The following is a 23,654-nucleotide window of genomic DNA, read 5'->3' on the forward strand; positions in this document are numbered from 1 at the left end:
ATTCTTCTTCAATGATGGAATGCAAGAGGGCCAGCCCTACCCCAAAAGCACTTTTTTTTTTTTTTTTTTTTTTTTGCGGTACGCGGGCCTCTCCCTTTGCGGAGCACGGGCTCCGGACGCGCAGGCCCAGCGGCCATGGCTCACGGGCCCAGCTGCCCCGCGGCATGTGGGATCTTCCCGGACCGGGGCACGAACCCGTGTCCCCTGCATCGGCAGGCGGACTCCCAACCACTGCACCACCAGGGAAGCTCCAAAAGCACTTTTTAAGCTCCTGTTGTATCACACTTGCTAACCTGCCAAGGTAAATCATGGGGTCAAGTCCAAGGTCAAGGGGAGGGGAATACACTCTGCTTTTGTTGGAGGAGCTGCAAAGTCACATGGCAAAGGGTGTGGCCACAGGGGAGGACAAGAATTGGGGCCAGTAATTCAATATACCATGGATGATCATAGTAGACACCAGTTTCAGCACAGGAAAGAACCACTTCTTTGACGCCACTCCTGATATGGACACAGGAAAGGGGTTAAGAGTTACTGTCGGCTTCCCTGGTGGCGCAGTGGTTGAGAGTCCCCCTGCCGATGCAGGGGGCACGGGTTCGTGTCCCGGTCCGGGAAGATTCCACATGCCGCGGAGCGGCTAGGCCTGTGAGCCATGGCCGCTGAGCCTGCGCGTTCAGAGCCTGCGCTCCACAACGGCAGAGGCCACAACAAGAGGCCCGCCTGCCGCAAAAAAAAAAAAAAAAGTTACTGTCATTGATTTTCAGCTATGGCATTGGGGAAGTAGTCTTGGTGTGAAGTAGAAACAGAGGGAAAACAAAAACAAAAACAAGAACACTATGAAGCTGCCCACATCTTGCCCTTATCTCAAAGAGCTATAGCTATAGTTGGCCCTCTGTATCCACAGTTTCCTCATCTGAGGATTCAACCAGTATTTTGAGGTTCAAAAACATTGGGAAAAAAGAAAATTCCAGAAAGTTTAAGGAGCAAAACTTGAATTCGCCACACACTGGCAACTATTTACATAGCATTTACATTGTATTATAAGTAATCTAGGGATTATTTAAAGTATGTGGGAGGATATGTGTAGGTAATATTGCAAATACTGTGCCATTTTATATAAAGGACTTGAGCACCCATGAATTTTGGTATACATGGGAGTCCTGGACCCAATCCCACCCCCGCCGAGGATACCATGAGACAGCTGTACTTTATCCTTTTCTCTTGTGTTTTCCAACTCTGTCCCATCCAGGTCTCAGAGGTTCCAGATAAAGAAAGGGCCAAGGGAGGGTCGGCTATGATATTTTCTCAGATTTCTCCCCAACCCAATCCAAATCAATGAAAGCTATTTCCGTGCTGTGAAACAAATAACACGTATGACTAAAAGATCAGGACACGTTCTTTTGATGCCCAATTAGGATATTTTGTAATCCCGCCAACGAAATGGTCAGATTTTGCCTTTCTTCCGTGTGACCCCCAGGGCCCAAAGGGTATTGTCCCACCTGTGCTCAGCGACAGGTGATTTGTGTGCTTTTGCTCCAGCCTTGCTTCTGCTGCCCTGTTGCTGCCTCAGCTACCAATGACCCATGTGCGGGTGCTGCTCTTAGGGGCACAGATGTCATCTGTTCTGTTAGTAACAGCTCCCATGTCACCACTCTGGCCTTGTGAGGACACTGCTTTCCCCTTAGTTATGCTTTCTGAAGCACAAAGCAGATCTTTCTCCAGTTCTCCATGGCGTGACGGAGGCCAGGTTACAATGTCTAACAGGTGCTCAAGTACTAGGAATCAGAAAATGTAAGTCAGGTTGGAGAGAAAGCTTCACTTTCAAAGGTTTTTCTCACTTAAACAAACCAGAATGCAATCTTCCTCAAAAATGAACAAACAGTTCCTAAGTACCTCTTATGTAGCCAGCACTATACTTTACATTAAATCCCCACACCAATTTTTTAAAATGTCTTAAATCAACAGAAATTTATTGTCTTAAAGTTCTGGAGGTCCAAAGTCTGAAGTCAGTCTCGCTGGGCAAAATTCAAGGTGTCTGCAGAACTGCATTCTTTCTGGAGGCTCTAGGGGAACATTCATTTCCTTCCTTGCCTTTCTAGCTTCTAGAGGCTGCTCACATTCATGGACTGTGGTCCTCTCCCTCCATCTTCTAAGGCAGCCATGGCGGCCTAGAACTTGTCACAACATACAATTCTTCTTAGAGACAGATTATTCTTCTGTTATCACATCGCCTTCTCTGACTACACAACAATCTCTAGAGGCTGGTTTTATTATCTCCATTTGTAAATAAACAAACCAACATTCTATGTAAGGATTCCAATCAAGGCCTGTCTGACCAAAACAACCCAGTGCTTTTTCTACCACATAATGCTACACAAACAAACAAAAAAAAATCAAATGTCAACATTAGCTTTTAAAAAATTATATTCATTTTATCCAAGTATTTTTGGAGAAATTAGGTAAAAACTGTTCTACTTCACTTAAAATACAGTTCAATTTATAAAAACGAATTGAATAATGACATAGTTTTGGAGAATTTTGATTTATAAAAACACCTTCACATATATTTTCTAAGTTTTGTGTGTGTGTTTTTAAACTAGCAATTGCTAACACTACAAAACTCAAGTAGGCTTATTAAAACTAATATTTTATTTGAGTTATTTACATAGCTATCATTATGAGTATATTAGCTCCAAATAATATAAATATCTGCTCCATTTTCACTGCCTCCAATTTCTCTGCCTGAAATATGGGGAAATTGGCCTGATTATGAGGTTTGGTTGGGGGAACTGGAAAGGTCAAGTTTCTCCTTTTACCGCTGGAAAGCAACTTGAGCCCATTTTGGATCAAAGAGCTATTTCTAACAAAAAAATTGATGTGTTTATGTTGCAGGAAAGAGAGTGGGGCCGTAGAGGATGGTCACGTCCCAGGTCTCAGGCGTATCTGGGACGGCCGCCAAGTGTGGGTTCTTGGCTTCGCGCAGGAAAGAAGTCAAGAGCAAGCCGTATTAAAGAGAAAGAAAGTTTATTCAGGGAGATATACATTCCATAGACAGAGTGTGGGCCATCTAGGAAGGTGAGAGAGACAAGAGGCCACACGGTATGGGGTTGTCAGTCTTTATAGGGCTGGGTAATTTCATAGGCTAGTGAGTGGGAGGATTATTCCAACTATTTTAGGGAAGGGGTGGAGATTTCCGGGAATTGGGCCCCGCCCACTTTTTGGCCTTTTATGGTCAGCCTTGGAACTGTCATGGCACTTGTGGGTGTGTCATTTAGCATGCTGAGGAATTACAATGAGCTATGCTGAGGCTCAAGGTCTAGTGGAAGTTGACTTGTCCACCGTCTTGGACCTAGCTGGTTCTAACCAGTTTATGTCGTGTCCTCAACGGCTGTCATTCTTTTAAATGTTGTGCCCTGCCCCCTTCCTGTCTCATTTATATTAAGGGTTACACCCAGTTGAAATAAACCTTGTTCAGGCCTGTCCTTTCAGGGAATCAGAACCTTGCAATTGGCACCTGTGTTCTACAAGATTTAGATATCTGAAATAATATCTTATGCAACCCATAAGACTTGCTCCACTGGCTTGGGGTGTATAAATAGAGTCACATTTCTTTTATTCTTCCAATCAATTGATTGCAAATCAATTTACCTTTATTCACAAGAACTAGAGTGTTTCCTTCTCAAGGACACTCTATCTCCTCTACCTGAATAGTCTAAGAATTCAGTCCAAAGCAAGGCACGCCTGCTTTCCAAGCACCAGGTAGAGAGATCGGAGTCTACAGTTGGTGTGGTTGCTACCATAGGGTGTTGTTACTGAATTCTGGATCCTGGACCCTTTATTAGGATATTTTATGCTCAGATATTCACTGAGCATCTGCTATGTACCAGTCGCTGCACTGGACACCAAGGATGTAGCTGAGAACACACTAGACATGGCTTCCATCCTCATGAGACTTTCCCAATACCATGGTCCAGATGATGATGCCCTAACTGGACCAGACACACGGACCAGCTTAGGGAGATGCTCCATGCTTAGTTCCACAGTTGCAGCTCTCCTGGGTCACACACAGGCTCAGACAATATACCAAGTGGCCAGGTTCTGAGAGCTTTGACTGTCAACCACACACCGAGGTAGAAAGAATATACCTTTGTGCCCAAACACCGAGCCCCTGGTGTCAAGCCTGAGTCATCAGCTGAGAAGAATACTTCCGTTCTGGTGAGGTTGCCTTAGTGGCAACTGGTGCCTTGCCTTCTAGCAGACCTTGGGAAATTACCATGACATTAACTCCCATCTCAGCAGTTAAGGTTAGACTGTTGGTCCCTTTTCCCAGATGCTCTGGTCTCCTTGTTCAAATCGTATACTCATTCCCCAGAATTTTAGAAGAAACTGCTCCTAAGCCATAAAGGGGAGAGGGAGCTCTTACTGTGACATTTGCCTACGTCCACTGACCTTACATTTATGCAGCAAAAGGAAGCCACTCAGGAAACCCTTCACAGAAAAATTGAGACTAGCAAATCACCATCCCAAGGTGACTTTCTGTCTGCCTAGAAGGAAAGAGGCTAAGACCACTGAAACCATAACAGCACTGCTTTACCTGTCTCCGTCTTTGGGTAGAAGGAGAGGGATGAAAGTTTCTCTGCTTAACTCCAGAGAATTCTTATTTATAGACTTCATTTTCTAATAAACATTGTGGGTTTTTTTTTAACTGAGATATAATCGACATGAAACATTATATTAGTTTTAGGTGTGCAAAGATGATGATTTGACCTACATATATATTGCAAAATGATCACCACAACACAGTTAACATGCATCGTCACACACAGTTACAGGTTTTTTTCTTGTGACGAAAACTTTCAGGATATACTTTCTCAGCAAATTTCAAATATACGATAAAGTATTGTTCACTGTAGTCACTGTGCTATATATTACTTCCTCAGGACTTATTTACCTTATTATTGGAAGCTTGTACCTTTTGATCACCTTCACCCGTTTTGTCCACTGCCCCAACCCCGCCTCTGGCAACCACCAATTTGTTCTCCATTTCTACGAATTTGGGGTTTTTTTTAGTTTCCACATATGAGAGATCATATCTGATTATTTTTTAACTAGAGCAACACAGAGCAAAGTGATGCCTTGGGGGTGGAGGTGGGGAGGCAATTAAGAAAGGATAGTGTTGCAGGAAAGAAAGTGAGACACGAGAAGATGCTCACGTCCCAGGTCTCGGGCGAGTCCCTGGGACGGCCAAATGCGGGATCTTGGCTTCGCGCAGGAAAGAATTCAAGAGCGAGCCATAGTAAAGTGAAAGGTTTATTCAGGGAGATACACACTCCACAGACAGAGTGTGGGCCATCTCGAAGGCGAGAGACACCAGGGTATGGGGTTGTCAGTTTTTATAGGGCTGGGTAATTTCACAGGCTAATGACCGGGAGGAGTATTCCAGCTATTTGGGGGAAGGGGTGGGGATTTCCAGGAATTGGGCCACCGCCCACTTTTTGACCTTTATGGTTGACCTTGGAACTGTCATGGCACCTGTGGATGTGTCATTTAGCATGCTGATGTGTTACAATGAGCGTATACTGAGGCTCAAAGTCTAGTGGAAGTTGACTTGTCCGCCATTTTGGACCTAGTTGGTTCCAACCAGTTTATGTCGTGTCCTCAACGGCTGCCATTCTTTTAAAGGTTGTGCCCTAACCCCCTTCCTGTCTCAATAATAGTTTTCCACAAAAGCAAAATGTGTGTGTGAGTGGGGGGGTACATGTGTGTGCACCTATGCGTGCATGTGTATTGTGTAGGGTGTTATATGTATATAATCTTTTACATATTTATGCCATTGTGTGTCTGTATATGAAATTTTGGTTGCCTATCACTTTGCTAACCCATGAAGTCTAGAAATGGGCATTTCTGATGTCTCCCATACAAATCTTCAAGTCATCGACCAGAACGGAGGCTGAAGTGAGCTGAAATTGAGCAGTTACCAGTAAGGCAGGCATGCTGAGAGCTGCTGGCCAGTGTTCAGGATGCGGTGGGTGCGGTGAAATTCATCAGGCTTCAGCACCAGACAAAATCCTCAGCTGGATTCCAGGCTCCAGCTTTTAATAGTTTCAGCTTTGGGCAAGTTGCTTAATCTCTCTGAGCCCAGGTTTCCTTTTTTGAAATACGTGGGGAAAAAATATCAACTTTTCAGAGTTATTGTGAGAACTAAATATAACATTTCTGGTATGGTAGGCAGTACTCAAAGAGTAATTATCAGTGCACTTTGGAGGAAGACGTTAGCTCTCTGCTTCCTAAGATTTTTGCAAACTGTAATATGTCTAAAGCTACTTGTTGCCCTGATATTCATCCTCCCATTCTTCCTCTAATAATAGTTTTAGCTGAGCATGTGACCACCAGCAAGAAACTATGTTTCCTTTTTCTTTTGAAGTTGGGTGCGCATGTGTCTCATTCCTGGCTCAAGGATTCGCATGTGTCTCATTCCTGGCTCAAGGATTCGAGGGAGTGTTATGTACAACCTCTGGGTCATGCGCTTAAAAGGAAAGAGCATTTCCTCCCTCATTCCCACCTCACTCATCCTCCCTCTTCTGGGATGAATTGTGCTCCCCGCTCCCAAATTCTTACATTGAAGTCCTAGTCCCCCAGTACCCCAGGATGTGACTTGTTTAGAAATAGGGTTGTTTTCGATGTAATTAGTTAAGATGAGGTCATTAGGGTGGGCCCTAATGCAGTATAACTGGTCCTTATATTATATAAGGGGGAAATTGGGGCACAGAAATAGGCATGTGTAGAGAAAAGATGTTGGGGAGAGACACAGGGAGAAGACGACCATGGACAAGCCAAGGAGGCTGCCGGGAGCTGCTCCTTCCCTCACAGACCTCAGAAAGACCCGCGACTACCAACACCTTGATTTCAGACTTCTAGCCTCCAGAACACTGAGAAAATAAATTCCTGCTGTTTACGTCATCCCGTTTCTAGTACTTTGTTATGACAGCCCTAGCAGACTAAGGCGCTCTTACTGCAGCCTGGGGTGGCCCCAGCACACATGGTGGTGAGCCGTGTTTGATCATGTGGACAAGAGGACAGCAGAGAAACAAGGCAAAAGGCAGCACGGAGGCACCATTTCAGCCCTGGACTGTTTACACTTGGAGTGCTATGTGAGGAGAGAGAAATAAACTTGTGTCTGGTTTGGACTACTTTTTGTTTCAGAATCTGGACCAGAGTCCTAACTAAAACAAACAATGATTAATAAACAGCCTGTTCACCAGAGGAGGCTGTCTGAGGCAGCATTCAGTGTAACTCTTAGCTAAGTGGAATGTTCTATTTTGGATGGAAGATATTTATAATTTGGGGTGGGAGGAAGGGAGAAAATGGGCACACTCACTCCTGTGAATGAAATATAAACATTCAAAGGCAAAAAGTCAAAATTCAGTGAACTATTCTCAGGGCATTATGTGGTTGAAAAAAATGATCTTGTCTAGTTTTCTTCAGATAACTGGTTCTCTTGCTACTCAAATTAGTTCCTATACTAATCACTACTATTATTGCATCTACTAATTATTATCCTCCTCCCCATTAGAGCATTTACTTCCTTGTAAGTGTATTTTTTTTTTTTTAATATTTTGCCCTCTGGTTTGGGCTTTGAACTTCCTGGGGAACTGCAATGAAAAAGGCTTCTTTGATCAGCAGATTTTAGACTGAGTCTGACTGAAAACAAAATCAGATAATTATCAGGATTTTTAAAAATTCAGATGTATGGGACTTCCCTGGTGGCGCAGTGGTTAAGAATCCGCCTGCCAATGCAGGGGACACGGGTTCGAGCCCTGGTCTGGGAAGATCCCACATGACGCGGAGCAACTAAGCCCGTGCGCCACAGCTACTGCGCCTGCGCTCTAGAGCCTGTGAGCCACATATACTGAAGTCCGCGCGCCTAGAGCCCGTGCTCCGCAACAAGAGAAGCCACAGCAACGAGAAGCCCGCGCACCGCAACGAAGAGTAGCCCCCGCTCGCCGCAACTAGAGAAAGCCCGCACACAGCAATAAAGACCCAATGAAGCAATAAATAAATAAATTTATTAATTAATTTAAAAAAATTTAGATGTATGGCACCGTGTCAATGACAATGAAAGATATTTGATTCTAGTATTTGGCTTTTATATAATCAGAAATGGGATCTTCTCAAATTATTAAATAAGAAACAATTCCTCTTATTCCTCAGTGTCTTTTCTGACATCTCATGATAATATCAGATTCAAACACAAACATTCCTCTCATTCTCACTCCGTTTGACTTCAGATATTCTGTCACTCAGGTTACTGCCAGCCTTCGAATATCTGTGTTTGAAGTTAAGCTCTTCCTTTTTCCTCAGCTTCTCTTTGCCTTTTATATCTATAGCTCTCACTGTCAGCCATATTTTCTATTAATATATTTAAAAGAAGCTAACTCAGAACTTCCCTGGTGGTCCAGTGGTTAAGACTCCATGCTCCCAATGCAGGGGGCTCAGGTTCGATCACTGGTAAGAGAACTAGATCCCACATGCCTGCCGCAACTGAGTCCGCATGCCGCAACTGAGACCCGGTGCAGCCAAAATAAATAAGTAAATAAATAAACAAATAAATAAATAAATATTTTTAAAAGTACAATAAGAAAAAAGAAGCTACCTCATCTGATTCCCAATCCTCAGTGTGTGTGTGTGTGTGTGTGTGTGTGTGTTCTTTAATTGTAGAATTTGTTGCCATTTTTGCTTTTCTTTGATTACACTATCTCTTTATATTCATTATCTATTGCTGCATAACCAATTGCCTCAAACTTTATGGCTTAAAACAACACACCTGTATTATCTTACAATATTTGTGCGTCAGTAATGCAGGTACAGCTTAGCTTGGTGCTTTGCTTCAGACTCTCTCAAAAGGCTCAATCAAGGGCCTCTTGCCTTCTGAGATGACCCATACTCTGAGGAGTTGGTTTCGCCCTTGGCCGCTCTCACTTTCCGAGACAACCCCATGCCCTGGGGCTGCTCTAGCCTTTTGAGACGGACTGCATTCTGTCTATGGAATGCGTATCTCTCTAAATAAATCCACTTCATCACTTTGTCCGTGACTGAATTCTTTCTGCAATGAGACATCAAGAACCTGAGCTTCATTAAGTCCTGAGACCAGAGCAATTTACTTTTGGCCCAGAGCCTCCAAATGTGCATATCCACACCCACACGGATGTGTTTCCCGGACCACCCTAAAATGAGAGGTACTAGGGGCTCGGAAATACGGTATACTGAAACCCCCACCAGCTGGGAGAAGTTAACGGTACGCTGCCCACCAGCACGTAGACTCCAGACCAGTTGGAACTAGAAGGTGCATGATTCTGACTCCCACTTACCTCACCACCAACCAATCAGAAGAATGTCCATGAGTTGATCACACCCTCTTTGAACCGCTACTCTAAAACTTCTCACTACTCCCTCCAGGTTGGGACACACAGTTTTGAGGCCATCAGCTTGCTGTGGCCCCCTTTGCCTGGCAAAGCAATAAAGCTATTCTTTTCTATTTCACCCGCACCCCCCCCCCAAAAAAAGGCTCAATCAAGATGTCAGCCCAGGGCCTCTCACAAGCTGTCATCAAGGTGTTGGTCTGGGCAGTAGTCATCTCAAGTCTCAACGGGGGAAGGATCCACTTCCAAGCTCACGCACATGGTTGTTGGCTGGATTCAGTTCTTCACAGGCCACTGGACTCTGATACTCAATGGCTATTGGCTAGAGGTCACCCTCAGTTCCTTGCCAAGTGGGCCTTTCTCACATGGCAACTTGCTTCATTAAGACAAGTGTTAAGGGTTTAATTGTGTGCCACAAATTCATATGTTGAAGTCCCAACCCCCTGTGTGTCAGAATGTGACCTTATTTCTAAATAGGATCATCACAGATGTAATCAGTTAACATGAAGTCGTTAAGGTAGGCCCTGATCTAATATGGACTGATGTCCCTATAAAAGGGGGAAATCTGAACATAGATATATGCACACAGAAAGAACACCCTGCAAAGATGAGGGCAGGGATCAGGCTCCTGTTTAGACATGTCAAGGAATGCCAATTGCCAGCAAACCACTGGGGGAAGAGCATGGAACAGATTCTTCCTCACAGCCCTCAGAAGGAACCAACCCTTCCTACACCTTGATTTCTAGACTCCAGAGCTGTGAGACAATACATTTCTATTGTTTAAGCCACCCAGTTTGTGGTACTTCGTTAGGGCAGCCCTAGGAAAGTAATAGAGCAAGTAAGCCAAGAACACAAGAGCGAGTGCCAGCGAGAGGAGGATCACCAAGCATTCTACCAACACTCAGATAAGCAAGGAACCGAGGACTCCTGCCAACAGCCAAGTGAGCAGGTCACCTTAGAAGAGGGTCCTCCTGCCCCAGTCAAGCCGTCAGATGCCTGCAGCTCCTGCCAACATTTTGACTGCAACCTCATGAGAGACCTTGAGCCAGAATCATCCAGCTAAGCCACTTTAAGCACTAAGTTTCGGATTTATTTGTTACATATCAATAGATAAATAATACTGGCTCCTTTGTGTCTGATCAATATACGTGTGAGATACATCCATGTTGATGCATGAGTTATAGATTGTCATTTCTCATTGATGGATGCTATTTCATTTTATGAATGTAACTTTTTTTTTTTAACTGAGGTATAGTTGATTTACAATGTTGTGTTAGTTTCTGGTGTACGACAAAGTGACTCAGATCTTTTTCAGATCATTTTCTATTATAGTTTATTAAAAGATATTGAATATAGTTCCCTGTGCTATACAGTAGGACCTTGTTGTTTATCTGTTTTATATACAGTAGTTCATATCTGCTGATCCCAAACTCCTAATTTACCCCTCCCCAGCACTTCCCCTTTGGTCACCATAAGTTTGTTTTCTGTGTCTATGAGTCTGTTTCTCTTTTGTAAATAAGTTCATTTGTATCATTTTTTCAGATTCCACATATAAGTGATATCATATGGTATTTGTCTTTCTCTTTCTGACTTACTTCACTTAGTATGATAATTTCTAGGTCCATCCATATTGCTGCAAATGGCATTATTTCATGCTTTTTTATGGCTGAGTAGTATTACATTCCACTCACATCTTCTTTATCCATTCATCTGTCGATGGACATTTAGGTTGCTTCCATGTCTTGGCTATTGTAAATATTGCTGCTATGAACATTGAGGTGCATGTATCTTTTCAAGTTAGAGTTTTGTCTGGATATATGCCCAGGAGTGGGATTGCTAGATCATATGGTAACTCTATTTTCAGTTTTTTAAAGAAAAGTCCTTTTTAAAGAAAAGTCCATACTGTTTTCCATAGTGGCTGCACCAATTTACATTCTCACAAACAGTGTAGGAGGGTTCCATTTTCTCCATACCCTCTCCAGTTATGACTGTAACATTTAAAACCTATCCATTCTACTGTTGATGGGCACTTAGGTAGTTGTAATTTTGGGGGTGCTATGAACATTTTTTTTTTTTTTTTTTTTTTGCGGTACATGGGCCTCACACTGTTGTGGCCTCTCCCGTTGTGGAGCACAGGCTCTGGACGCACAGGCTCAGCGGCCATGGTTCACGGGCCCAGCCACTCCGTGGCATGTGGGATCTTCCCGGACCGGGGCACGAACCCGTGTCCCCTGCATCAGCAGGAGGACTCTCAACCACTGCGCCACCAGGGAAGCCCTGAACATTCTTATGCATGTGTTTTGGTGAACATATTTACTTACCCAGATATTGCTTAAGTGTGGAATTTCTGGGTCATAAGGTAGGTATCTGGCTTTAGTAGATACTACTGAACAGTTTTCCAAAGTGATTTTTATTAGTTTGCATCCCCACCAGCACACATAAGGGTCCCAATTACCCCATATCCTCACCAGCATTTGGTATCTTCGCCTTTTTTTTTTTTTTCGGCTGTATTGGGTCTTCGTTGCTGCGTGCGGGCTTTCCCTAGTTGCGGAGAGTGGGGGCTACTCTTGGTTGCAGTGCCCAGGCTTCTCACTGTGGTGGCTTCTCTTGTTGCAGAGCACAGGCTCTAGGCAGGTGGGCCTCAGTAGTTGTGGCACACGGGCTCAGTAGCTGTGGCTTGCAGGCTCTAGTGCTCAGGCTCAGCGGTCGTGGCACACGGGCTTAGTTGCTCCACGGCATGTGGGATCTTCCCGGACCAGGGCTCGAACCCATGTCTCCAGCATTGGCAGGCGGATTCTTAACCACTGCACCACCAGGGAAGCCCTCTCTGTCTTTTTAATTTTAGCCATTTTGATGGGTGCAGGGTAACTCTGAAAGTTGAGAATCAAATAGGGAGTCACCTCTTTTCTTCACCGTTTATAATCCCCAAAACCCCTATCACCCCACTTCTTCCTAAACCTAGGTTTTCTCGCAGATTGTACAATTTGCCTTCACTGTGATCTGGGTTTAGCAAAGTCAATCTACCAGAAGCTGTTTCTTCTGCCCTACCACCTCTGCAAAGAAAGTTCTGTAATTCCCTGATACAGATGATTGTGCCCTGGGAGAAAGATAATCAGAAATGAAGATAAAGTCCATGTTATGAACAGGCTGGAGTCAGAGATGTAGGGAAGAGGTAAAAAAACATAAAAATTCTGAGATTAAGAAAAGCTTGAAGACAATGGAGCCCAGTCATCCTGGGTTTAGTTAGTATACTCTCCCAGGCCAGGACCTTGCAGAATTTAAGCCTTAGTATCTCTGTCACTCTTAGGTAGAGGTTGATCATTACAGGAGTGCAGGACTCTTCTGTGGTGTCTTATTTTCATTGGAATTGGCCAAGCAAGAGGTCAGTTGCCTACAAATGTTTTCTCAGTAAATATTTATCTGAGTGCCTGCTATGTGCTAAACCCTGAATGAAAGAAGGAGATGTTTACTTTTTCAATAGTTTCTGCAGTGGCAGAATGGCAACAAGATGGACAGACTACAATATACCAATTGATCAAAGTATCTGTCAGTGAATTATAAGGAAGAGCATAATCTCAGCTTTGGGGGTAGGATGGGATGAACTTGGAGTTCTCTTATATTTACCACAGGGAAAGCATGATTTTATAAAAATAAAATAATAAGAAGAAAATGGCTACAATTGTCAAAAGAGCATCAAATTGGTTATGTAAATTGTGAAACACATCAGATGTCTATTTGTTCATGGATAATATAAAAACCCAGAGCTCACAGGGAGACCTGGCTACTCTTGAGAAAGAAGTAAAATACCTAAACCACACAAATAATGTAGAAAGTAGTCATGTTTCATTAGGCTCAGGCTGCCTGAATAGTGAATCATACACAGTTCATTGTTAGAGAAGGATGTTAAACTCTACCACACTACTTGGCCTGGCAGCGAACAATAACTTACATAGTCAGGATGGTAAATAAAAGCGCCATTTACTGGCTGTGTTAATTTCCCATTGCTGCATAACAAAGTACCATGAATTTAACCACTTAAAACCACACCCATTTATTAGCTCACTGTCTGTACACCAGAAGTCCAGATGTGGTGTGACTGGGTTCTCTGCTTAGGGTTTCAGAAGGCTGAAATCTTCTAGATTTGAAATCTTCAAGATATTGGCTGGACTACATTCCCTCTGGAGGCTCCACAGGAGAATCTGCTGCAGGGCTCATTCTTGTTCCTGGCTGAATGAGGTTCCTTATAGTTGTGGGACTGAGGTGCCTGTTTCTTTGCTATCTGTCAGCCTGGGGCCTCTCTCAGCAACTACAGGCCATCCACATTCCTTGGGACTTGGTCCGCCTGTTTTCAAAGCCAGGTATGGCATGTTGAATTCTTCTCATGTTTTGAAACTCTCTGACTACCCTGTCTTTGACCTCTAGACACAGACTTACAGGGTTCCTGTGATTAAGTCATTCCCACCCAGATAATCTCCTTAACTTTTTTTTTTAAAATATTTATTTATTTGGCTGCGCCGGGTCTTATTACAGCACATGGGATCTAGTACCCTGACCAGGGATCGAACCTGGGTTCCCTGCACTGGGAGAGTGGAGTCTTAAACACTGGACCCCCAGGGAAGTCCCTCCCTATCTTAAGGTCAACTGATTTGTGACCTTAAAAATTTTTGCTGCAATACCTAGATTAGTATTTGGGAGAAGGTGTGTGTCAGGGCAGGGAATTTTGGGGATCATTTTAGAAAATTTCCAGCAATATAGTTTTCAATTTTAGAACCTACCTTAGATTCTAGACTAGTGATTCCCAACTAGGGTTGGGAGTAACTTTACTCCTCTCTCCTAGGAGATATTTGGCAATATATGGAGACATTTCTGAATGTCATGTGGTAGGTAGGGGGCAGAGATACTGCTAATCCACCTATAAGGTATAGGAGAGTCCCCACAGCAAAGAATTACCCAGCCCAAGATGTCAGTAGTGCTAGAGTTGAGAGACCCTGCCTAAAAGCATGAAAGATGATTATTATTATAGTACAGAATTATAGTTACATAAATGTAAAAATATAGCTGATATGACACAAGATGCAAGATGGAAGGATAGGAGGAAAAGAAAAGGAGAATGGGGTATTATCTACATCTTACATAAAGAGACTGAAATTCTAGGATTAACAGACTAATGAATGGAAGGTGGGTATATTGTAAGTTATAAAGATAAGGAAAAACAATAGTGATAAAACTATCAAGGTGAGGAGGGAGAAGGGAAGGGAAATAGGAAGTAATGAGGAGACAACAGAGATTGCCTAAAATTGATAAACAAATAAATAATATTTTAAGCATTTCACTTGAAATTATGGAGGTAACCACTGATGGGGTTCTGTACACACTACCCCAAAATACGGCACCTTGAATATTGAATATTTTAGGCTGAAGGAGTTTGAGAAAACAGCAGAAGCAGGAAGGTCACTCTGACCTTCCCCCACCCTTCCTCCCTGAAACAGGTCATAAAACCCTCAGGTGACAGGTGTTCTCCCTATACATGGAGGAGAAGAGCAGCCTTATTTCTGAGGACAAAGGGACATAGCAAGACCTGTTTGTTAGGATTCTTTTCTAAGTTTCCCCCAGTTGACTACACTGCCTTCATATTCTTTGACCTATCACATTTCTCTATGACTATCCACTCACCATCAAACTCGAAATAAAAATACTCAGGTCTGTTTCTTTGGGTCTTCATTTCCCTTTGAAGGCTCCCATGTCACATAAAATGTATATTAAATAAATGTGTATGTTTTCTCTTGTTAATCTGTCTTTGTCAGTTTAGTTTGCAGACCCAGCCAGGGACAATAAGAAGGAGGAGAAAAACTTTTTCCTCCCCTACACCTCCAGAAGAAGGAAAACTTTTAAAAAGGTTAAGAAGGTGCCTCAAAGAAGCAGGTCTGGGAAGAGGGAGGACAGAGTGAGAGGATGTTGTTTTTCATGATAAATTCTGCTGCATTTTTTCTTTTATATTTTAATACACACTTGCATTATTTTAATAAAAATGTAATCTAAAAAAAAAACTTAGAGGGTTAACCTGGGTGATATATTCATAGTGCAGTATTGGTGACACAGTAATGTTTTAATAAGCACATGTGATGGCCTGTAAAATGGAATTTCTTTAAGAAGCTGTTCTCCCAGGCATGTGGTCCTTATACAAAGCTTCATTTATTTGCATTGCAGTAAAATCCAAATTTTTAAATATCGCATAAAACTTACTGTCCTTATAGCTACAAAAAATTGTGTAGAATTCTGGATCTGGACTGGAAGGGAGACAAAATTGAAAATAATTCAAGTTGTTGGTCGAGAGGACTAGAGACCAATGTTTTTATTTTAATTTTTCATTAATGTTGTCTGTTATGATTAATTAACTTTAAAACTTGTGATTGACTTTAAGTTACTCCCATATTATTATCTTATTTTATTAATTATTTTTAATTCAATGTCACTTTCTTCAGCTTTTAGAACCTGCAATTTGATGACATTGGATGATAGGACTACAATATCAAAAGGGAATATTTAGCGCTATGGTCTGAATGTTTGTGGCCCCCTAAAACTCATATGTTGATATCTTAACCCCCAAAGTTGATGGTATCAGTAGACGGGGTCTCTGGGAGGTGCTTTTGTCATGAGCATAGAACCCTCATGAATGGGGTTAGTGCTCTGTGACAGAGGTTCCAGAGAGCTCCCTAGTCCTTTCCACCTTGTGAGGACACAGAGAGAAGTCAGCGGTCTCCAACCCAGAACAGAGCCCTCACCAGACACAGAATCTGCCAACGCTGTGATCCTGGACATCCCAGCCTCCAGAACTGTGAGAAATAAAGGTTTGGTTATAAGTCACCCAATCTGCGGTATTAGATTTTGTTATTGCAGCTGGAACGGACTAAGACATTTAGGAATTATTTTCCTCAGGATTACCTGCTTTATCATATTAGCATATTAAAAAGCATGATGGAGTTGAGTGGAAGCATGCCTCATTTTCTGACAAAATCTGTCTTTAAGTTGAAAAGAAGCAGCTGGTGAGGGAGATTTTGCAGAACAAAGGCCATAAATAGTGTGCAATTTCCTTCACTTCCTAAGAGTGCAAAACTCAATAAAATCATGTTGGGGCCTGTTCTAATCTATGAAGACGTTTTTTGCCAGTATTGGCACCGATGCCAGTAGCAACATGTCTTAATTCTAGACCCAAGTAAAACTGTCAGCAGGCATCCCTGGCCCTTTGTGGAGCACCTGATGCCCAAATCTTTACCTGAATTCCTCCTCTTCTGCCCCACTTCCATGTCCACACCTTCTAGGCTCAACTGCTGGGGCTGATGGGAGAAGAGGAAGCGTCTGGAGACCTGGGTACAAGGCTGTCTCTGCCACTTACTGTGTGCCTTTGAGCAAGTCATTTTACCCCATGAGCTTCTGGTTTCCTCATCCATAAAGTGGAAACATCAATACAAAACTCACAGGATTGATGGTAAGAATAAATCAATCACATGCTAGATTAGTGTCAATGAGGAGTATTAGACAATCGGCCATTTGGTGATATTTTTAACCTACATTAGGTTCAGCACCTCCGTGTGCTTCACTAACACCTCCAAGTCATGCTGGCAACACCAGTGCCAGAGAGTGGCCGGCAGCGACTCAGACGCCTGACACTTGGCTGAGTGGACCCTGTGCTCCTGCCATCTGGTGGCTGTTTATGAAAACGACCTCTTACTCTACATCCCGAAGCCTCTGTGAGCAAGGAGGCCCAAAGAGCAGCAGAGCCTTGAAAGGTGGTTTAGGAATGAAAGAATGTAGGCTCCTTCTTTAGGAAACCATAAAATCATCCCACACAGGACCCAACTCTGGACCGCTTACAAGCGCCAAGAGCTGACTCTAGGAGGCAGATGGCCCCCAGAGCAAAGCAGGCGTTTTTGTCAGCATCCAAATTTGTCAGTCCAAACAACAGCAGATGCTCAAACTACTCCATGTTTTAAGGTGATATTCAGCTAAAAGTTTTCTATGTAGAAAATGAACTCCGCTGTTCATGAACTCTAAATGGTGCAATAAGAAATATACTAATTCACAAAGGAAGCATTCTTACCAAAAAATGTTAAATCTGAACATGAGCCTGAGGAAACAGACAAACACAGAATGTAGAACAGGTTCTGGCCTATACTCTTTTTTTTTTTTAAAAGTTCATGCCATGGGAAGAAAGAAAGAAAAAAAGCAGAGGGACTTTCTTAGATGAAAAGATACTAAAGAAATATATAGAGATGTGGGTGGATCTAAGACTGTCATACAGAGTGAAGTAAGTCAGAAAGAGAAAAACAAATATCATATATTAACGCATATATGTGGAACCTAGAAAAATGGTACAGATGAACCGGTTTGCAGGGCAGAAATTGAGACACAGATGTAGAAAACAAACGTATGGACACCAAGGGGGGAAAGCGGCGGGGGGTGGTGCTGTAATGAATTGGGAGATTGGGATTGATATATATACACTAATATGTATAAAATGGATAACTAATGAGACCCTGCTATATAAAAAAATAAATAAAATTCAAAAATTCCAAAAAACAAGAAATATAACAATTGCAATATGTGAACCTTGATTAATTGGTTGGAAAAAATCTATGCTCTGGAGATAGTTGGAAAAATTTGAATGTGGAATCTGAACATATATATTATATCATATATATGATGAAATTGTTGCTAGGTATAAAGCTGATTATGCGATTATATAGAGAATGTCTTTATTCTTGAGGGATGCCAAGTTGTAACACTAAAATAAGTTTAGGAATGAAGTGTCATGATGTTTATAACATTTTCAAATGGTTAACGGTTCAGCAAAAAAAATTATATCTTTATGTATATAATGTTTTATATATACATGTACAAGGAGAGAAGAGAGAAAACAAAACAAATGTGGCAGAATATTACCAAGGATTAATCTAGGTAAAGGCATACAGATGTTCGCGGTACCATTCTTTCCACTTCTCTGTAGGTTTGGAAAATATCATAATAAAAAGGTTGGAGAAATTCGATTTGTATGCTGTGCTTAAAATATTATGTGAAGATAAGTATTCTCTCTTCATTTCATTTTTCAGTTGAGTATATTATTGGCTCCATTTGCATCTGTATAATTGTTCCTTTACAAAATTATATTTTGCTTCGCCCTGTTCCCTGTTGGAACATTCACATGATATATTTATAGCCAGCCGTGGCCAAGTTCACTCAGGACTCATCTGTGTAGCTTCATCTGTACTCTCTCTAGTAAGGAGTTTTATGGCCATGTGTTTGATGCCTCCCCTGATGTGCCCCTTTACTGTTCCTCCTGCTGGGGTGTTTCTTCTTACGGCAAATGTTGCCTTCAGCATCTTTCTTGCCTGACTGTTCTTTCATCCACTGCTTAATAACGTGATTGTGCGGGCTGACACAGATTCTTCTGCGCTTGACGTGAAGGCTGCCAAGAAGGGAAGAAAAAAAAATCACTGATAGAAAGTACAAGTCAGTAAAAACTTAGTGAACTTATAGGCAGTTCCCACTTTGGGACAGTGTATCTTTGGACATAGACTGAATCCTAAAGCTGAGGACCACAAGGATGAGTCTTTACTATGGTGCTGCCTGTGGTTCCTCAAACACCTGCAGAAAATACTAAAAGGAGAAGGAGAAGGAATTGGAGGGGGAGGGGAGGGGGAGGGAAGGAGAGAAATAAGATCCCACATGCTGCACGGCATGGCCAAAAGATGAAAACAGAAACAAAAAAACGCAGTGCTCTGCTCAAGATATACAACTTTGCCTTGTGTTTATGTTTAGAAAGAGCTAGAAGCTCTTTAATGAAATCACTGTAGAGAAATTTTAAACAAACTGCTGTCTCAGACATCAAATATTCCAGTGATTGTTCAAAGGGTGTGAACCAAAGGACCTATTTCTAGGCAGAAAGGACAAGGAAATAAATCTAGTGAGTTCAATGTAAGTTAATTTATATTAGTTAATTGTGATTAATAATATTGATACATGCTTTTTGGGAATTGTATTTTCAACGCTTGCAATATTTTCTACATCTAAAACACTTGTCTCAAACCTTAATGTCTTTATACACAGTCAAGGTTAAGGGACTACATTTTGGATAAGTAAAAACATGGTCTGTAGTAAAACAATTTGAAAACAAGAGAACATTTATTTATTTATGTCGAATCAGAAAACACAACAGAGATGACCTGTAATTTATGATTACAAAATACTACATAGTCCAATTTCATCTTATTTGAGACCAGGTCATAACTACTCTATATTTTTCAGCTGTCTTATCAGCACAGAGGGGCCAATTTAAAAACTTGTACTTGGATGAAGTATTTTTAGATCCAAGTGATTGGCTTCAGAGTTTCCCTTTAATTAAAATTGAGTCCTTTTTAAAATGAAGAATCATGTTTTTGATCATATTTTCCTTTATCGAAGTGAGGATTTGCAATATTTCTGTACCTATACCTTTTATTTTTTAACATTTATTTATTATTTTATTCATTTATTTATTTATTTTGGCTGCACTGGGTCTTAGTTGCTGCATGTGGGATCTTTAGTTGCGGCATGTGGGATCTTTAGTTGCGGCATGCGTACTTTTTAGTGCGGCATGCAGGCTTCTTAGCTCCGGCGTGGGGAATCTATTTCCCCGACCAGGGATCAAGCCCAGGGCCCCTGCATTGGGAGCATGGAGTCTTACCCACTGGACCACCAGGGAAGTCCCTGTACCCTATAGCTTTTAGATCTCTATCTCACACCTGCTTAACCCAAAGAAACTTCTCTGGAAATTCTGAGAATAGTGTCCCCTGAGAGTCCCCAGCATCTGTCTCTTACTCATATACACACAGACACCTCCTCTGGTTCTCTCTCTGTGGCTTTCTGGGAGTCCCACGGGAGCCCTTACAAGTTCTGAAGGCTTTTTTAGTCTGAGGTGACATATGCCAGTGAGGTGGAGGGAATTGAAAGCTGAGAATCTAGCATTTCTGAGAGCAGCCTCAGGCAGATTTACTTCAGCTAGGTAGGGCTGACACAAATACCCAGGTGTTTCCAATTTTCCAGAGCATTGCCTATCTGTGAACTGCCTATGAATTTTCACTCTGCAACTATTACCAGCACTATTTATTCAGATTAAATAAAAACTGATGGGATCTTGGCCAGGCATATACTATGGGAGCTTTTCAAGCCCGTTGGGAACGTGAAGCATCCCCTCAGAAGGGAGCTCGTCAGTTAGTATTCCCCGGATTGCTATGGGAGTCACTGGTTCCCGCCGACTAACCCTCCTGAGCTGACAGCGCCAGTGAGGGGCGTGATCTGAGGAGACACTGAGAGAATTTCCGGTCCTCTCGCTTCTCCCCCACAGACACCCGTGCTTATTAAAAGTTTGGGTCAGGAATTGTCTTCCTCCGTACATCTAACCCCAAGTGTGATATTTAAACTTTGTTGGATATGAGATCCTTTTGAGGAGCTTGTGAATTCTATGGACCTTCTCCCTAAGAAAATGCTCACACATTCATACCCACAAATTTCAGGGAATTCACAGCCCCCTGACCTGAAGAAAGTCTATCCATGGACAGCTTACAAACTCTTCCTCTGAACTTCTGAGAATATTTTCTTGGAGAAGTGTTTCTCAAGGATGAGTAATGGATGGATTCCTTTGAAAGGGGGGAAAATGTATCTTAAATCTCAGAGAATGGTCTGCAGGACCCAGTTGGATAGAGTCTCCTGGGGACTGCAGGAGGGCAGAGTCTGTTTTGTTACTGCTGTATCTTTGCACATAGAAGGGTACTGGGTAATCGCTAATCAATATATATTTGTTGAATTCATTCAATTAATGAAGAGGTTCCCCAGTGACTCAGGAACTCAGGCATCAGCATTGGGCTTATTTGTGTCACCTGGAGCCACAAGTGGTATTAAAACCAGCACTCCTGGGAGATGCCTAATGTGCCCTTGTTACGATTTAAAGGTGCCAAATGCTTTGGAGTTTGGGAGAACATTTTATGGGTAGTCCCACCGTTGTTGTTTTTTTTTTTATTTTTTATTTTTTATTTTTTATTTTTTTCAGCTTTATTGAGATAAAATTGACAATTAAAATTATAAGAAATTTAAAGAGTACAACAGAAACTAGAAATAGCCCAGATGTTCTTAAACAGGCAAATGGTTAAAAAAATTGTGGTACCTCCATACAATGTTTTTTTTTTTTTTTTTTTTTAACATCTTTATTGGGGTATAATTGCTTTACAATGGTGTGTTAGTTTCTGCTTTATAACAAAGTGAATCAGTTATACATATACATATGTTCCCATATCTCTTCCCTCTTGCGTCTCCCTCCCTCCCACCCTCCCTATCCCACCCCTCCAGGCTGTCACAACCCACCGTTGTTTTGAGAGACCTTGGAATATAGTGTTCTAAACGAAGAGACCTGTGTTCTCATCCCATTTCTGCTGTTCACTAGCTATCTGTCACCAGATGAGCTATGTCATCTGCTCAGTGACAGCGTTCTCCTGTGCGACATGGATATGATTTACGCCTTCCTCACAGCATTATTGTCAGAACCCAGATTTGCTAAGTACCAATGCATTTCCGATTCTAAAGTCTCTGTGGAGACGTTGAGTACATCAGTAAGTCCGGAGTTTTGAATAGCTGAGCCATGGGTGGAGGTAGGAGGGGTGAGAACATTCACCAAGAGCCAATAGCCCAGAATCCAAAGCAAAGAAGGGCATTTGAACTTGATTGCACGTAGCACTTGTGACAGGTATGGACACCTCCACGCTTCTGTTTGAATCTTACATACACTTCTGATGAATTCAGAGAGGAAAAATCATAGCAGCCCATTACTTGCAGGGAAAAATTATAGTTAAAGCCATGAAATTGAATAGAGTCATCTTCTGTTTTTATTTTTGCTTTTGTTTTCACTCAGAATGTCCCTTTTTGGCTGAGGAAAGTCGTGCACACTGTCTGGTGACTAAAGGCATTTCCCTCTCAACACAGCAGTGCAGTGCAGGGAACGGAGGGTTAGCAAGTGCCTCTGGACATCCTGGCACAGAGCGAGTGCGCATTCACTCCACCCTCCCCTCCCTTGTTCAAATAATTATATGCATGCTGCGTATCAGGCAAAGTCTCCCCAACCTACTGTTCACTAGACGAGAAACGACCACTCTGCAGGTCTAGACCTCCCTGCCCAAGAACACTCACATGACAGCAGCCAAGTCACAATCCCCGTCAGCTCTCTGAATGCTACATGTAGTCACTCTTTCCAGAAGCCTTCTGGAAATATGATGTGAAACCTCAGTGCAGCAGCTGGAGGCAATGGGAAGTATGGCTAAAAGAGAAGAAAGAAATGTGAACTCTCACAGTTTACCGAACACTGGCCTGGCTCTTATCTTGAAGACTCTAGAGAAACAGAATGTTAACCCACTGAAGCAAGAGGCAAACACTTACTGGGGGCTTTGTACATGCAGACTCCAGGGCAGGACACGTCTCTACCCTACAGAAATTACACTGTATTGGGGGTGGGGAGATAAAACTAAGCACAAGCAAAGACACAAAACAAGGCAAGAGTTGAGAAACAGCTTCAGATGATGTTACTGGGGTTGCAACCGTACTTGCTTAAAGAGGTGAGGTTGACAAAGTGTCCCATGAGCTCTGAAGGGAGCAACCACATGGGTCCCTGGAGCAGGTTTGAAATGGACCCACCAGGGAAGTTCTTAACTGAATCTTTAAGGAGTTGGATGGGTGGAGAAAAATGGAGAAAACTTGTCCAGGCCGAAGGAAGTGCATGGTCAAGAGTTCTGAGATAGGAAAGCCCAGGGCACATTTAGAGAATAGAGAAAAATAGACCACTTGGTGTGAACTGAGTGGCTGGGAAGCTGAGTAATGGGAGGTATGTTCAAAGCATAGACTGAGGTCACACCCCATTGAATGTCAGTCTAAGGAGGTTTATCTTTTATGAAATGGAGTCCATTAAAGATTTGAGAAAGGAGAAGGGTTTTAGGAAAATTTGTCTTGCAGTAATGAGCTAGTGGGGATAAGATAAGGGAGGAGTGACTGGGGCAGGAAGTCAGGTTAGGAGGAGCTTACGTTACCCAGATATAAGGAGAAAAGGGCAACAGAAATATGCAAGGAAATCTAATCTCCTACTAAAATGTGTACCTGCAAATCCCTACGTGCCACATGCACACAGTATTCTATGCTCCCCATTCTTCCAAGTGGGTAATACAT

The 23,654-nt window shown here is 42.4% G+C and overlaps 1 protein-coding gene across 1 annotated transcript; it reads right to left on the reverse strand.

Moving 5' to 3' along the window:
* Positions 1-18,311: 18,311 nt before the first annotated feature.
* On the reverse strand, positions 18,312-22,890 carry CCL28 (C-C motif chemokine ligand 28). Its single transcript, XM_067730212.1, has 3 exons — positions 22,875-22,890; positions 22,629-22,755; positions 18,312-18,879 (listed from the first exon to the last, which is right to left on the reverse strand). The coding sequence occupies exons 1-3, from the start codon at positions 22,888-22,890 to the stop codon at positions 18,687-18,689; spliced, it is 336 nt and encodes a 111-aa protein (XP_067586313.1). The 3' UTR covers positions 18,312-18,686.
* Between the last annotated feature and the right edge of the window lie 764 nt (positions 22,891-23,654).

The sequence above is a fragment of the Pseudorca crassidens genome, chromosome 3 (assembly GCF_039906515.1).
Source record: "Pseudorca crassidens isolate mPseCra1 chromosome 3, mPseCra1.hap1, whole genome shotgun sequence".
NCBI lineage: Eukaryota > Metazoa > Chordata > Mammalia > Artiodactyla > Delphinidae > Pseudorca > Pseudorca crassidens.